General features: G+C 43.6%; 1 protein-coding gene across 4 annotated transcripts in view; it reads left to right on the top strand.

Moving 5' to 3' along the window:
• Window positions 1-13,910, top strand: part of Sptbn1 (spectrin beta, non-erythrocytic 1) — a 174,996-nt gene that overhangs the window by 67,195 nt on the left and 93,891 nt on the right. The window contains exon 1 of one of the 4 annotated variants that reach the window (XM_006993195.4): window positions 4,202-4,818. The exons of the other annotated variants lie outside the window; for them this stretch is intronic. Coding sequence (XP_006993257.1) covers window positions 4,710-4,818 — 109 coding nt within the window. The 5' untranslated portion in view covers window positions 4,202-4,709. Of the gene's footprint in view, window positions 1-4,201; window positions 4,819-13,910 lie in introns of those variants that run through there. 4 annotated transcript variants of the gene reach the window in all.

Below are 13,910 nucleotides of genomic sequence, written 5' to 3'. Positions count from 1 at the left end.
TCCTTGGAGGTGGGAGCATGGCAGTAGGCAGGCAGGGTGCTGGAGCAGTAACTGAGAGCTCACATCTGATCTACAAGGACAAGGCAGAGAGAGGTCTGACTGGAATGGCTTGGGCTTTTGAAACCTCAAAGCCAACCTCCAGTGTCATACTCCCTCCAACAAGGCCACACTCCACAATCTTTCCCAAACAGTTCTACCAACTGGGGACCAAGCATTCAAATCTATGAGCCTGTGGAGGTTGTTCTCATTTCAGCCATCACAAGGAACATTCATTGTATATGAAGACTGGTAATTGAGACTAAAGTTAAAACAACTGAAACGCAAACCTGAGCACTCATGTCACAGATGAACACTTTTAGGATACAGAAATTTTTATGACTATAGATTCCAACCTGTTTGGTTTATGGATAAGGACTATAAGGCCCCAAGAAAGTTAGAAGCCAATGCACAAAATTATGAAGTATGTTGGTGGCACTTGGGTGTTAGGATGAGCATATGCACTAAATGCCCTTCTACCATGCCCTGTTGCTTCTAATTGCTTCTGTCTACAGATCACCTTTTATCACAGATGCAGCCTATGTGGGGCTTGAGTTGTTTTGTTCCTGTAGCTGCCATGCCAGTCATAGCTGCATAGAATCTGGCTGCAGTTAGAAGACAGGCACAACCATTTGTCAGAGTTGCCCCCCTGACCTGGGTGAGCAGTGACACTGTTTAGTTGAGAAAAAAATGAGATGAACTAAAATTGCACAATCTATTACTACAGAAAGATGGGTAAAACATTCTGAAACTCCCTCCTCTAATGTTCCCATGGACATGCCACGTTTTCCTACATTAGTTAGGGTCTTGGAGCTTCTTCTTCTGAGATCACTGTAAACAAACCTGGGGGCTAGACCCTGGGTCTTTTACTTCATTCAGGTAAGACAAAGTTTCTGTAATTTCTTTTCCTCTTAGAACACCATCCTTCCCTCACCAAACGAGTGCCACCTTTTGGCTACAGCTGATGGCTCCACCCTTGAGCCATTTTCTCCACTTCCTCTTCCTACTTGTGCTGCTGACTCAGGGCTACCTAAAACTCTTGCAGACATCAAGCTTGCCTGGGTCCTGCTCAGGGTCTCTTTGCCTGGCTCTCTGATGTCATTTACAAGTCTGTATTGCCTCTTTATTCCTTCAGGTAACCAGGCTTTTGCTGGTTCTGACCCATTGGCCTAATCCACCTGTGGCTTACTGTCTGTCTTATTTCCCATTCCCTTTGGCAGTATATGATGCTGTTCCTCTCCTTTTTTTCTTGGGTGTCTCCCTTTATTGTGGTTTTCTTTGTAGTTTTGGCTGTGTTGGGGGTGGATTCTAGTACCACTGAGCTATAGCTACAGTCATCCACTGTTTTCTTTTCTTCTTCTTCCCAAGGCTGTATCTTCCCCAGGTCCCTACTTAGCTACTTACTTTATTCCTCCCTTGCTGGATGTAACCCTACTAAACCAACTGTTCCCTCTGTGCTCCAGAGTGTATCTTCAGCTTTGACCTCTCCTCCTCCATCCCTGACCACTGTGGACATGTCACCTGGTGGTGTTGTAGGTGACTCAGTTGGCCTGCCAGAAGGAAATGTTCATCATTCCTTCTTTTTAATACCCCCACCCCCGCCAGCTCTAATGACGATTGTTCTTGATTATCCTTTGAACTTCCCACATTCGATTGGTTGACACGAGTTCTGCAGGTGAACGCTTGCATCAGTCCATTCCTTTTAATCCTATTGCCACACCCTAATAGGTCCTTTGACCTGGATGGTTGCAGTAATCATCCAAAGTCTTGTTGCCTCCAGTCTCTCTTATCTGCCAAGTTAATCACTGCTGGAGCCCAGGGCAGACCCTGTTCTCCTCTGGCTTAAAATTCTTCAGGCCCATGCTTGATTCTAGCTTGTTTTCATGCTTCTCTCCCAAAGTTCTTTTGTGCTCCAAATGGCCAGTCACATTGCCTGTCCTAATCCTCTGGCAGTTACATAAGGATGCTTCATCTTTTCTCCAGGATACTGGCTACCTACCTGTGTTCCAGGGACAAGTCCAGATGCCAGTGTATCCTGGGGTTCTTCCTGACCCTTCCTAACTAGGTGTGGCTTCCTTCTTCTCTGAACTCTTCATGTATTCTTTAGTATTGACTATTTGCCAGTAATTTGTCCCACACTACTTGTCTAGCAACTCTCCCAGTTATCTTTGAATCCTCTAAAAACAAAAGTAGTGTGGGCCTAGCACACACTGAATGCTATAAATGCAGCTCACCTGATAGTGGAGGAATAATGTCTCTGGCTGTCCTCTACTTTCCCTCAGCTACTGGGTTAGAGGTGGTCAGGTGGGCCTATAGAGTGGTGTCCTGTTTTCACTTGGCCCCAACCCACCAAATGGATGTTCCTGTGGGGTTACTAAACCCTTCTTCAACCTCAAAACCTTTCTTTCTGGTACTTGGATATATTCACTCTGTGTAGTTTAGCTCAGCTCTTTAGGACTGAGTGTGGCCTTTCCATTACACTGCATGTAACCTGGCTAATTAGAAAGTTCATTTAATGTACTTCCCCATACCAGAGAGCTTGAAAGGATGATAGCTGAGTGTTGACTCACAACTTCTTCATTAAGTGGCTTAAAATTAAAAAAAAAAAAAAAAAGTTATCAGCTGCCAGATCACGTTGTAATCTTGTTTTCTGTGCTATAGCTGGACAGTCAGAGTGACTCATTATATCGTTGGCACATTTAACAGTGAAGTGAGTCTGTTAAGAGATCCCCCTTGAAGTAAATCCCCGTTATACTTTGTAGTCTTGATGTGATGGGAGTGAGATTGCGTGGAGAAGTGAGCTTTGAAAAATATGCCATATTTTGAAGAGTATCCAGCTTTGGTGGCGTTGTAGAGATAAGTATTATTTCTCAGTATTAACAGCTGAGGTTGAGAGTTCAGGGTTTCTTATAAGACCATAGAGCAATGAGGAAGCTTGGCTGTCTCCACAGTTAGGTTTTGAGAATCCTAGACCAAGAGTGTCTTCTAAGACATAGGTTTTGCTGTCTTGTCTAGCTTCAGTTACCATCAGCAGAAATAGGGCTTTAGACTATCTTCTACATCTTGAATGTAAAAATGTCTTTTGGTTAGACCTGCCTTGGGAGCCAAAAATTGACAGTGTAGATATATTAAAAACACAGTTCTGTGGCTAAAAGTTGAGACTGTTCACAAGTAGGTAGTCAGCAGGCTTTGCCATTATCTCTATCCCTGGTCAGGATGCAGCATTCTGTGAACTAAAGTCACACTGGTGTCCTTTAGGAAGAAATGAATTAGGACCTTGCAGTGTAGTGCTAGCTGGTCTGGAATTTATGTGCAGACCAGGTTGGTTTAACTTGTGATCTACCTTCCACAAACCCGAGCATTAATTGCACTGAAGTTACCTTGTATAGTGATTGCTACAGGGTTTCAAGCTGGAAATGACAAGTTTATCATTTATCTGCCAGTTATTGTGAGGGGGAAAGTGGAAGAGGATAGGACTAAAGCCAATTAATTATTAACCATGGATGCATTTTGATCACGTTATTTTCTACATAGGCTTTCCTTTTGGTAGACGTGGGCGAAAGAAGCAACCAAAAGTTTAGAGGTGTCGGTAAACAAATCAAAGTAAGATTTAAAGGTGATTGCTATTCTCTTTCCCAGGAACTTGAAGGTTCTCAGAATCAGATTCTGAGTGGTGTTTACCTGTGTACCTTCCTCCCACAATGCTTTGCACCGCGGTGCTCGGATAAATCTTCCTTGCACGAAGTTACTAACAGGGCTCATCACCTCAGAAATGTAATGCAGTAATGGCAGCTAGTCTGCCGAGATTCTCCAGCGGGCCTAGTTCTCATTTCTGCGGGCTGTACCCTGCAGGGTGCCCAGACTGACTTTGTTTTACTTACGGTGGCGCCGGGCTGGGCCGCCCTCGCGGTTGGCGCCCGCGCGGTGGCTGCCTGCGCCCAGGTGCACCGCGGCTGGGGCTGCGGGGCTCTGACCCGCCTCTGGGCCCTGCACCCCTTTTCAAGTGATAGTAATCGGAGACTTTTCCGTTAGGCGGGGCCACTCAACAAACGTAGTAATTCCAGCAGCTTAGTGGGGCCTGGCCGCACGGGTCGGGGTCTGCAGGGTCGGCCTGCGTGCGCCCCTCCGCGTGATTCGGCCTGCGTTTCCTCCTCGGTGCTGTTATGCTAATCAGGTGACATCACCGCGCAGCTCACCGCAGCTCCCGATTAAATTACAAACCGGCAGCGGGCGGGCAGGCGGGCGGGAGGTGTGCGCTGCTGTGTGAGCAGAAGCGCAGCGTGCTTAGGGTTGGCCATATTTAAATTTTTTTTCCAGTAGGATCGTGCCTCCTTCCTTCTTTCCCTCCTTCTCTTCTTCCTCCTCCCTCTCCCTCTTGGGTAATTTATTTCTAGCTTCCAGGCAAGGGCCACACAAGGAAGGAAATCCACAGGGGATTAGATGCCGGGGTGGTAACTCGACCGGGCTAAGGTGGACTCTCCAGCCAACTTTCTATCAGATCACGCTGCACCCATTTCCGACCGACGACCGACCGGAATGCGGCTGGCTTGAGGTCCAGCCCTTTCTCCTGGGCGGGAGCGGAGCCGCGGAAGCTGCTGGGCGTTGGATGGGGGTAGGAGGGGGCCGGAGCGGATTCCTACCGTGCAGCCGGCCTGGACGTTAGGTTTGGCATAATGGAATTGCAGAGGACGTCCAGCATCTCTGGGCCACTATCGCCGGCCTACACCGGGCAGGTGCCTTATAACTACAACCAACTGGAAGGGAGATTCAAACAACTCCAAGGTAAGTCCCCTGCCAAAGGCCAGGCCTGCCTGGGGGTGCTCCGAAAGTATCCTTGGTGCTTTCTGAAGCTTTATTTCTGCCATATGGTTGTGACCCCAGTGAAGATAGCCGCCACACGGCCTCAGGTTGGCTGTGAGAGCCTCACTGAGGCGTTGAAGGAGGCACTTGCTTACACTACTCCAGACTCCAGCACAGCCACCATTTGGAGTTTTTCCTCTCCAATACCTTTTGGTTCTAAGCTCTAGTTGTGAGGTATCTCACTTCCAGTTGTATACACACACTCTTCGGATTTTAGGAGTTTAATGTTAATGGATCCATTAGTATGTGTTTGGTTCCAGACCGCCTCTTTAACTTCCAACTCCCAGCCTCTTACCTCTGGGCGCACTTGAAGGTGTAAAGTGCACTGCTCCGGACCCAGTGCAGTAGAACAATAGCAAAGGGGGGGGGGAGTGGTCTTTTTGTTCATAATCTTTGGTAAATTACAGTTTTAGTTCCGAAGCCGAATTTTAACTTTTGATGTATTGTGTTGGGGGAGAGCTTTCCCATCAGTTTGGTGGGCCATGTAATTTATAATAAAAGCCACTTATTGTCATTCCAGGGCTGTGGGTTGGATTACTTGGATCAATTACAGGCACTTTCTGGAGTCTGTGCCAGGCTCAAAAGATTGAATACATCCAGTATTTTACTGCACACGTTTTTATGGAGAACCAGATCCTGGCAGTGCAGTAGTGTGCTGTGTTTCTGTCTGTAGCCTGGGCCGTCTCTGACCAGCCAGCAGGCCATGGTCAGCGACTCAGCCTATATGTGAGGAAGAAAAAAAAGGTTCGTAGCTGAAAACAGAGCTTGTACTGGGAAGCCTGTAGAGTCAGGTAATAGACAGGAATAGCTCTAGTATTATAAAGACTATTCCGAAGACTGTGTTTCTTATTTTAACCCTGTGGCCTAAATGGTTCCTTCCAGGACGTAAGAAAGGAAACAGCTTTGTCCTAGTGTGTTTTCATTAGGAAGGGGTGATGCATTTCATTCATTGGTTTGCTTGTCTTGTGAAGTAGTTGACAGCATTGACTTTTTTTAAAATGAGGCAGAACAGGATGTGATTTTAAACATTCGCTAGGTGCGGCCGTATTCTTTCAGCAGCCAAGAGGTAGGTCATTATTGCTAGGGAACCAACTAAGTCTTTGGTTGCATCTCCTTGAATCTTTGAAGATGGATTTTTTTCTTCTTTTGAAAACTTAGGTGAGGGAGCTTGTAAGTAGTGAAATAGAAATCACGTTGATTTTCTAGGTTTTTTAGGAGTTCTACAGCTGTAGAATCAGGAGCTCAGAATGCTCCCTTTTCCTTTGGCCTGGGCCAAGAAGAAACACCTGTGGGATTCAACCAGAAAACTCATTGTTAGTCTTTAGCCTGTCCATGCTGTGTAGTTTGGGGGGTGGGGGGGAATCAAACAGTAGAAAATATAAAAAAGATAGTGTGTGGAATGCACTCCCAGACCCACCCATAACAAAAGGCTGTTATTCTAAAAGGGTTAAGTGTGGTTGTAAACTGCTCACTGAGCAGGGTGGAGCTTACACACAGGAAATGTCTTAACTGTCCTCTGGACAAGGAAACATTTAAAAAAAAATCACACAAACGTCCTGGATATTTTAGTTCATGTTATTTTTCCTCAAGGAAATCTCATAAGAAATGGTGGGCATTAAGTTGGGTGGTAAATACATAGACATTTCAGAAATGACCTTTGTCCCCTGCTTTAGCTCCAGATAACCTTATTTTTAAATACTGTGGTTTTGAGTTGTGTAAGTTTGGTGTTGGTATTTCTATAACAGAAAACCACCTGTGTTGAGGAACTGAGAAAGGGTGAATTAACTTTCCAATAGGGTGGGTCACATTAGGATCACTAACGTTAAACAGTGTCCTAGTAAGAAATAAAACAGGTTGTGGTTTAAACCTTTCCCTGCTATTAGCTCTAGTGTGGTGTTCTAATATTTGTAGTTCTTGTTGACGTTATTTTTGATAACATAGATTCTATGTGCTGACATAATTTTGTGCTTGCTGAGGAGTCTGCCTTTGTACTCCTGGGTATGATCTTTCTTAATTCTTGTCACCCAGTGTATGATTTTTTTTTATGCTCTGTATAGAATTTATATATTTAGCATCTGTGGCTGGGAAATGCTTTCATTTTGTGTAAGTATGTTACTATATATTTTGCTGGATGTGGTTGATTGTGCTAGCAGCGGTCTGATATTAAGAGGGATCTGGTCTATTTAGATAACATAGTGTGTAGAGATTTATGGGCCAGTGAATAAGTGCGGCGGGGGAAACATCTAATTGTTTAAGGAATGACTGAGAGGTACTGGTTTTGTTGTGCTTGTTCACTTGTTTTTTTTTTTTTTTTTTTTTTTTGGTTTTTCAAGACAGGGTTTCTCTGTGTAGCCTTGCACCTTTCCTGGGACTCACTTGGTAGCTCAGGCTGGCCTCGAACTCACAGAGATCCACCTGGCTCTGCCTCCCGAGTGCTGGGATTAAAGGCGTGCGCCACCACCGCCTGGCGTTCACTTGTTTTTTATGACACCTAGGTTCATGGCATAAGAGAGGTCAGGGTCTCGGAACTTCTGAACTCTAACCTTAACCATCAGTACAGTTTTCTTTCATTTTTCCACCTGCCGAATTAAATGATCACTTTCTTCAGGTCAATTGGTGTCTGACACAATGGATTCATTTAGCTGTTGTTTTCTTTTCTAGATAAGGGAGGAAAGTTGACACAACTGAAATCAGCCTCATGCTTAGAAAACTAGTTAATAGAAGTTCATGATACCTTCCTCTAGTTTCTCATCTGCCAGCTTCTTCCTTGTACCTCTCCCACTGTGTTTTCTGGTGCTTACTGTATGAGAAAAATTGCAGACTCTTAAGCTTGGCATTAGGGACTCCTGTAAATGGCCTTATCCTGTGGCCTTTCTTTTGACTCCTTCAAAGTTAGCAGCCAGACTTGTGACAGGCGTCCCTGTCTCTGGCCTGGTCTCTTCCTGCTCACTTGCCTTTCACACCAGAGCACTGATCTAGATGAAAAGCATCAAAATGAAAGTGTCTTTGTTTTCTTTGCACCTTACTCCATAGCCAGCGCCTTTCTGGACAAGCACTTGCTACAGCTTCTGGCTTGATGCGGTTTTCCCTAGAAGGTGTCTTAGTGTGAAGAAGGAGAATAATGAATTTCAGACCATGGGAGTTCATTTCCATGCTCATTCCATGCTGAGAGTTGCTTTTCAATAGTGTGTGTGTGTGTGTGTGTGTGTGTGTGTGTGTGTGTGTGTGTGTGTGTGTGTAAAAGAGAGCATCAGATTTCTTGGAGGTCAGATTACAGATTGTTGTCACCCACCCAGTTCAGCTGGGAACTGAACTCCAGTCCATTGGGTTGTCTTTCCAGCCTTTTAAATCGAAAATAGTAATTTATTTGCTTATGTTGTGTGTGTGTGTGTGTGTGTGTGTGTGTGTGTGTGTGTGTGTGTGTGTGCAGATGTGTATGAAGGTTAGAGGACAGCTCTTCTAGCAGCATACCTCCTTCAATCTGTATGTGCGTCCAGAGCGTGTGTGTGTGTGTGTGTGTGTGTGTGTGTGTGTGTGTACATGTGTGTGTGCAGATGTGTATGAAGGTTAGAGGACAGCTCTTCTAGCAGCATACCTCCTTCAATCTGTATGTGCGTCCTGAGCGTTGACCTCCGTTCACCAGTCTTGCTCAACAAGCTCCTTTACCTACTGAGTCATTTTACCAACCCTTCATTCACTGTCCTGCCTTTCTACTACTGAATGACCGATTTTTGAGATAGGGATTTATATAATCCAAGCTGGTCTCAAACTCATGTAAAAGAGTCTGGCCTTAAATTTTTCATCCTTCGATTTTGACTTTTCAAATTAGAATTGCAGGTGTCCACCACCATGCCTGGCTGTTTTAATTTCTTAGCTCTTGGAGAAAGAATAGTGATGATTTTATACTCGTGAATAATAAGGATCATGTATGTATGTATGTATATATGTATTTTTTAAGACAAGGTTTCTTTGTGTAGCCCTAGCCATCCTGGAACTCTGTCTAGATCAGACTGGCCTCTAACTCAGAGACCCACCTGCCTCTGTCTCCTGAGTGCTGGGTGCCACACCTTAGAGAAAGAAAGTCTAGATCTGCTTGTTGGGAAGATAGTCTACACCTAAGGTTTTCAAGAGCAATGGTCAATATTTCTTTCACATTATAATGTGAGCAGAATTGATGACATTTTTTTTTTAGATTTATTTTGTGTATGAATGTTTTACCTGCATGTATGTATATACAGCATAGTGCCTCAGGTCCTCAGACATCAGAAGAGGGTGGATCCCCTGGAACGGGACTTGGAGATGGCTATGAGCCACCATGTGGGGTAGGGACTGAACCCTCTATAAACCAGCAAGTGCTCTGGACCTCTGAGCCAACTCTCCAGACCCAAGTGTCTATTTTTATCTATGTGTATGAGTGTGTTTCTCATGTAAGTGTGTAAGTGCACGTAGAAAGCCAGAGGGGATATTAGATCACTGGAACAAGAGTTGCACAGTTGTTAAAGCCATGTGGGTGCTGGAGCCCAAACCCTGATCCTCTGCCAAACAGCAGGCCGTCTCCAACAGCAGATGATTTTTTTTCACCAGTTTCTTAGAATTAATCCTAGTAGATTTGTGACTCCACCCTGTTTTTGAGTGATGTGCTTATTGTAATTATTGTCATAGCACTTAACTTTAATATGTCATCATGCTTAACAGATTTTTTTAAAGTCCTCAGCATGAGAGCTCCTAGTTAGTAAATTCAAATGAACGTACATTTCCTCAGTACATGTGGTCCTGTGGGGGCAGATAGTCACTTGCTTCTTATAAAGACACAAGTAATTGTCTTTAGATCAGTCAGTATGAGACTGTCTCTCCAGAATTCAGGTTTTCTGACTCCCAAATTTGACAGCCCTCCTGTAGTACCCGCCACTGTGTAGGCTAAGTATGGGCAGTTAGTGTGTGCAGAAAGCTGCTCAGATTTCAGTTGAGATAGCCAAGGGAACACCGAACAGCTTCAGTCCCTAAACACAGTGTTTGGGAAGACTGCTGGCAGGACTCCTGGAGTCAGCTGTGTAGAAAGGGAAGGTGCAGGGTGTCTCTGTGCTGCTGTGCTGTGGAAAGCGGGCAAGTTCTGAAGACTGTTCACACGCCTGCCCCTTGTCACATCTCATGTCCAGGAAGGTCTGCTCTCAGTTCAGGTGCTTCTTGTCTCTTCATGGCTTTCTGACGTGTCCTGTCCCTCCCTGAAAGGCACACCTAAGAAGTTAGAGCTGGCTCTGCAGAAACGTCGGATTTGATTTCATTAGAATGTATGTCAGATCATCATCCCCTCCTGTGCCTGATACTCCACCCAGCAGCACTCTGTAACCCTGCTGACTTTTCACTGCTCAGCCTTGGTTTAGTTCTCCCACTGGCGATCATCTCATGAGCCAGGTCATTGTCTAGAAGTTTAGTTCAGATAGTCTCACTCCAGGCTTTCCCAGAGAGAGTGAAAGTCAAAACCCCTGCTTGGTTTCCTTCCTAAAATGTCAACTCAGCACTTGGTCACTCTGCTGTGATTTTCGTACATTGCTGTTGCAGCTTTAGTACATTTTTCCTTGGTTTCTTACATCTAGGAATCCAAACCCAAGCTGGGTCTCATTATGCTCTCGCCCATTACATAGAGAAGCACTGAATATCTGCTAAGGTCACGGACTACCTTGTTTGAAGAGTTTTACAGATTGAAGCAGATGAGGACCCTAAGTCAACAGTAACAACATGTCTTGGGACTTGCTAGAAATATAAATTCTCAAGTCCTAAGCTATGTGAATCTGGAACATCCCAACAATAAGTATTTTTAACTAGCTTGCCAGGTGCTCTCTGCACATTACCCGAGTCTCTTCCATGTAGGAACAGGCTTAACAATCTGATTCTTACTAAGAAATGAAAACTTGGGGCGGGGGGTATTTAGAATAAAGTGTATAATAAGGAAAAGGCCTTTAGCTAACCAGGAGTGGGCTCCAGCCTGCTGTATTTAAGGAAGCCACTTGACAACTGTGAGCTTACATCACTCCCTCTGCCATATGGGGTCAGTTACCCCATTTCTTCCTCTGAGTGAGCTCATGATAATAGATGTCTAGTCTCTGAGGATGGCTCAGATAGGCGCTGCTTTAACTCTGTGTTCCTAATAAATAACCTATTAGATTTATCCTCAAGAACAAAAATCCCGGCAACTTGAAAAGGTAGTAGGTGAAACCTGGCCACAACCCTGACCTGATGTCTGAAGATCTGGGCTTCGTTCCCTCTCAAAGTAGCTTCCAGGGTTCCAGGGTTTACTTGACCAGGGGGGTGTGGCAGCAAGTGCCACGCTCTTTTAAGTTTCCCTAAAAATGTGCAGGTACTATTAAAAGTACCAAGTTTGGCCATTGTTTCCACTATTGTACTTACCTTTAAAGAAAATTAAACTACACAGAGAAATCCTGTCCTGAAAAACCGAGACAGACAGACAGACAGACAGAGAGAGAGAGAGAGAGAGAGAGAGAGAGAGAGAGAGAGAGAGAGAATTTATAAATGTATAAATGGACTGTAAATTCCAGTGTTGTACTGACTGCAGGGGTTGTTTACCTTTCTGTGCTGGAAAATGATGTGGATCATGACAGCTTTGCCTTTGCAGCCTTAAGTCTGTCATGCTGGAATTATACTCTGCCAACCCTGATAGATTTAAAAAGCCAGCAGTTCTCAGATTCTGCTGCTTTTCTTTCTCCATGACAACTTCATAATCGGCTCTGAGATCCAGCTATGAAAAAATAAAAATAAGAAGTTGTGAAAACAAATGATAGGGCATTATAAAGATGCATGTTTCTAATCTTCGCCAGATCAGTTTAATTGAAAAATTGACAGTGCTAAACTATTTAATGAGTGCACAAAACTTGCCACTTGAAAGCTTAATAGTAGGTCAGTATGGTGTACTTTAGATAAAAGCAAGAAGGATCCTAATTAGGAAAAAAAAAAGATAAAACTGACTCTAAAACGCAGCTCTTCTTTTCTTGTTTCTTATTATTAACACATATTCACTGCTTTTCTCTGAGCTTTGGTCTTCTGGTTGGAAAATGTGTGGTGAAGGCACAGCCTGAGCTGACCAACAAATCTGCACTCTAGAATCAGAGTGAGAAAGAGGAGACGGAGACAGATGGAGGAGGTGTTGAGCCACCTCATCCCATGGAGTTTTTGTTTGTCTTAAATTTAAAGGTAGTTATTGACTCCTGAACACAATCCTTGTTTGAATAGTCGATCATAAGAGGAGGCAGGCAGCCAGTCATCAGTGGCATTTGTTGGGGTGCCAAATCTAGAAACTATGCAGCTTCTTTGGAGTTTGGACTACAAGGCACTTGGAACCTTGGAGAACCTTGCTGTGGGACACTGTAGATGATTTACAATTTGCTAGAAATGCAGCAGCCCAGGCCCACCCCAGACCTTCTGTCTCAGAACCCTGTCTTAACAAAATCCTCAGGAGGTTTTTATGCAGTTTCAAACTTCTTAAGAAGCAATCTTGGAAATGGTCCTCCCCCTCACTCCTTCAAGGATTTAGGGTAATGCAGTCCTGGAAAGGGTGTGTCCCTGAGGTTTGAGTTTGTTTGTTTTTTTTTTTTTAACATATAGTTCATGTTATATATACGCAGTTTTGTTTGTTTGTTTGTTTAGCTATATTGTTTAACTAATTATAAAAGTGATCTGACCAAATGTATAATAATGAAGTTTAATATTTCTTTAGGAGATTAAAAGATTTTTTTTAAACTTTATTTTTATTTATTTATTTTGAGGTAGGACCTGACTATGTAGTGGTGGCTGGCTTGGCAGAACTCACTTTGTAGGTCAGGCTGGCCTCAAATTTATAGAGATCAGCTCGCCTATGTCCCCTAAGTGTTGGGATTAAAGACATGCTTGACCACATTGGGCCAAATTAAAGGATTTTTTTTAAAAAAAAAAGAAAATCATTGGCTAGCTCTTAGCTTTGTAAGTCTTAGCAAAGTTTGGCTGGGATTTTTAAACTTTTTAATCTTGAAGTGAGAGAAATTGGTGAGGTTAAAAAAAAGTTTCCTTTCACTTACCCCTTGGTATCAGTAAAGAAGACAGAATTATTCTAGGGGCTGGAGAGGTGATTCGGTAATTAAGAGTACTCGTTTCTCTTCCACAGGACCTGAGTTCAGTTCCTAGCACCCACATGGTGACTCACAACCATCTAACTTCACTTTCAGGGGATATGATACCCTCTTCTGAACTCCTCAGGTACCAGGCATGCATCTGGTATACATACATACATGTAGGCAAAACATTTATACACATAATGTAGAAGATAAATAAATTATTCTTGGCCAGAATTGTCTAAATTCTTCCAGAATTTTAATATGGTGTTCAATGAAATGGACTTAAGCCTTTTAAATACTGTTAAACTACTTTTTAATGATTCATCATATGTGTATGAATGTTATGCTTGCATGCTTGCATATGTACCACATGTGTGTGTCTGTGGGAGTCCCTAGAACTGGGGTTACAGGTGGTAGTGAGCCACCATGTGGGTGCTAGAGATTGAACCTGGGTCCTCTGCAAGACCAGCAAGGTTTTTTTGTTTTGTTTTGTTTTTTTTTTTTTTGGTTGTTTTGTTTTTTTAATTATTTATTTTCATTTTATGTGCATTGATGTTTTGCCTGAATGTATGTCTGTGTGAGGGTGTCAAATCTTGGAGTTACAGACAGTTGTGAGCTACCATATTGGTCCTGAGAATTGAACCCAGGTCCTCTGGAAGAGCAGTCAGTGAGTGCTCTTAACTGGTGAGCATCCCTCCAGCCTCCAACAAGTGTTTTTAACTGTTAAACTGTCTCTACCGCTCTGAACTATTTTTTTAATTAATAAGAAATACTCCTTGTGTTGAACAGTGATTCTTGTTTACACCCTATCCTTATACAGTGATCTTGTGTTTATTTAATGTTGCTATTCTTACAGTTGGTTAGACTGTGTACAGTTTTCATGCATACCAAACTTACTTGGTGGTACTTACA

This window comes from Peromyscus maniculatus, chromosome 10, assembly GCF_049852395.1.
Source record: "Peromyscus maniculatus bairdii isolate BWxNUB_F1_BW_parent chromosome 10, HU_Pman_BW_mat_3.1, whole genome shotgun sequence".
In the NCBI taxonomy this organism is placed as follows: Eukaryota; Metazoa; Chordata; class Mammalia; order Rodentia; family Cricetidae; genus Peromyscus; species Peromyscus maniculatus.
The sequence above is the reverse complement of the archived record's forward strand: the minus strand, read 5'-3'. Positions and strand labels throughout refer to the sequence as shown.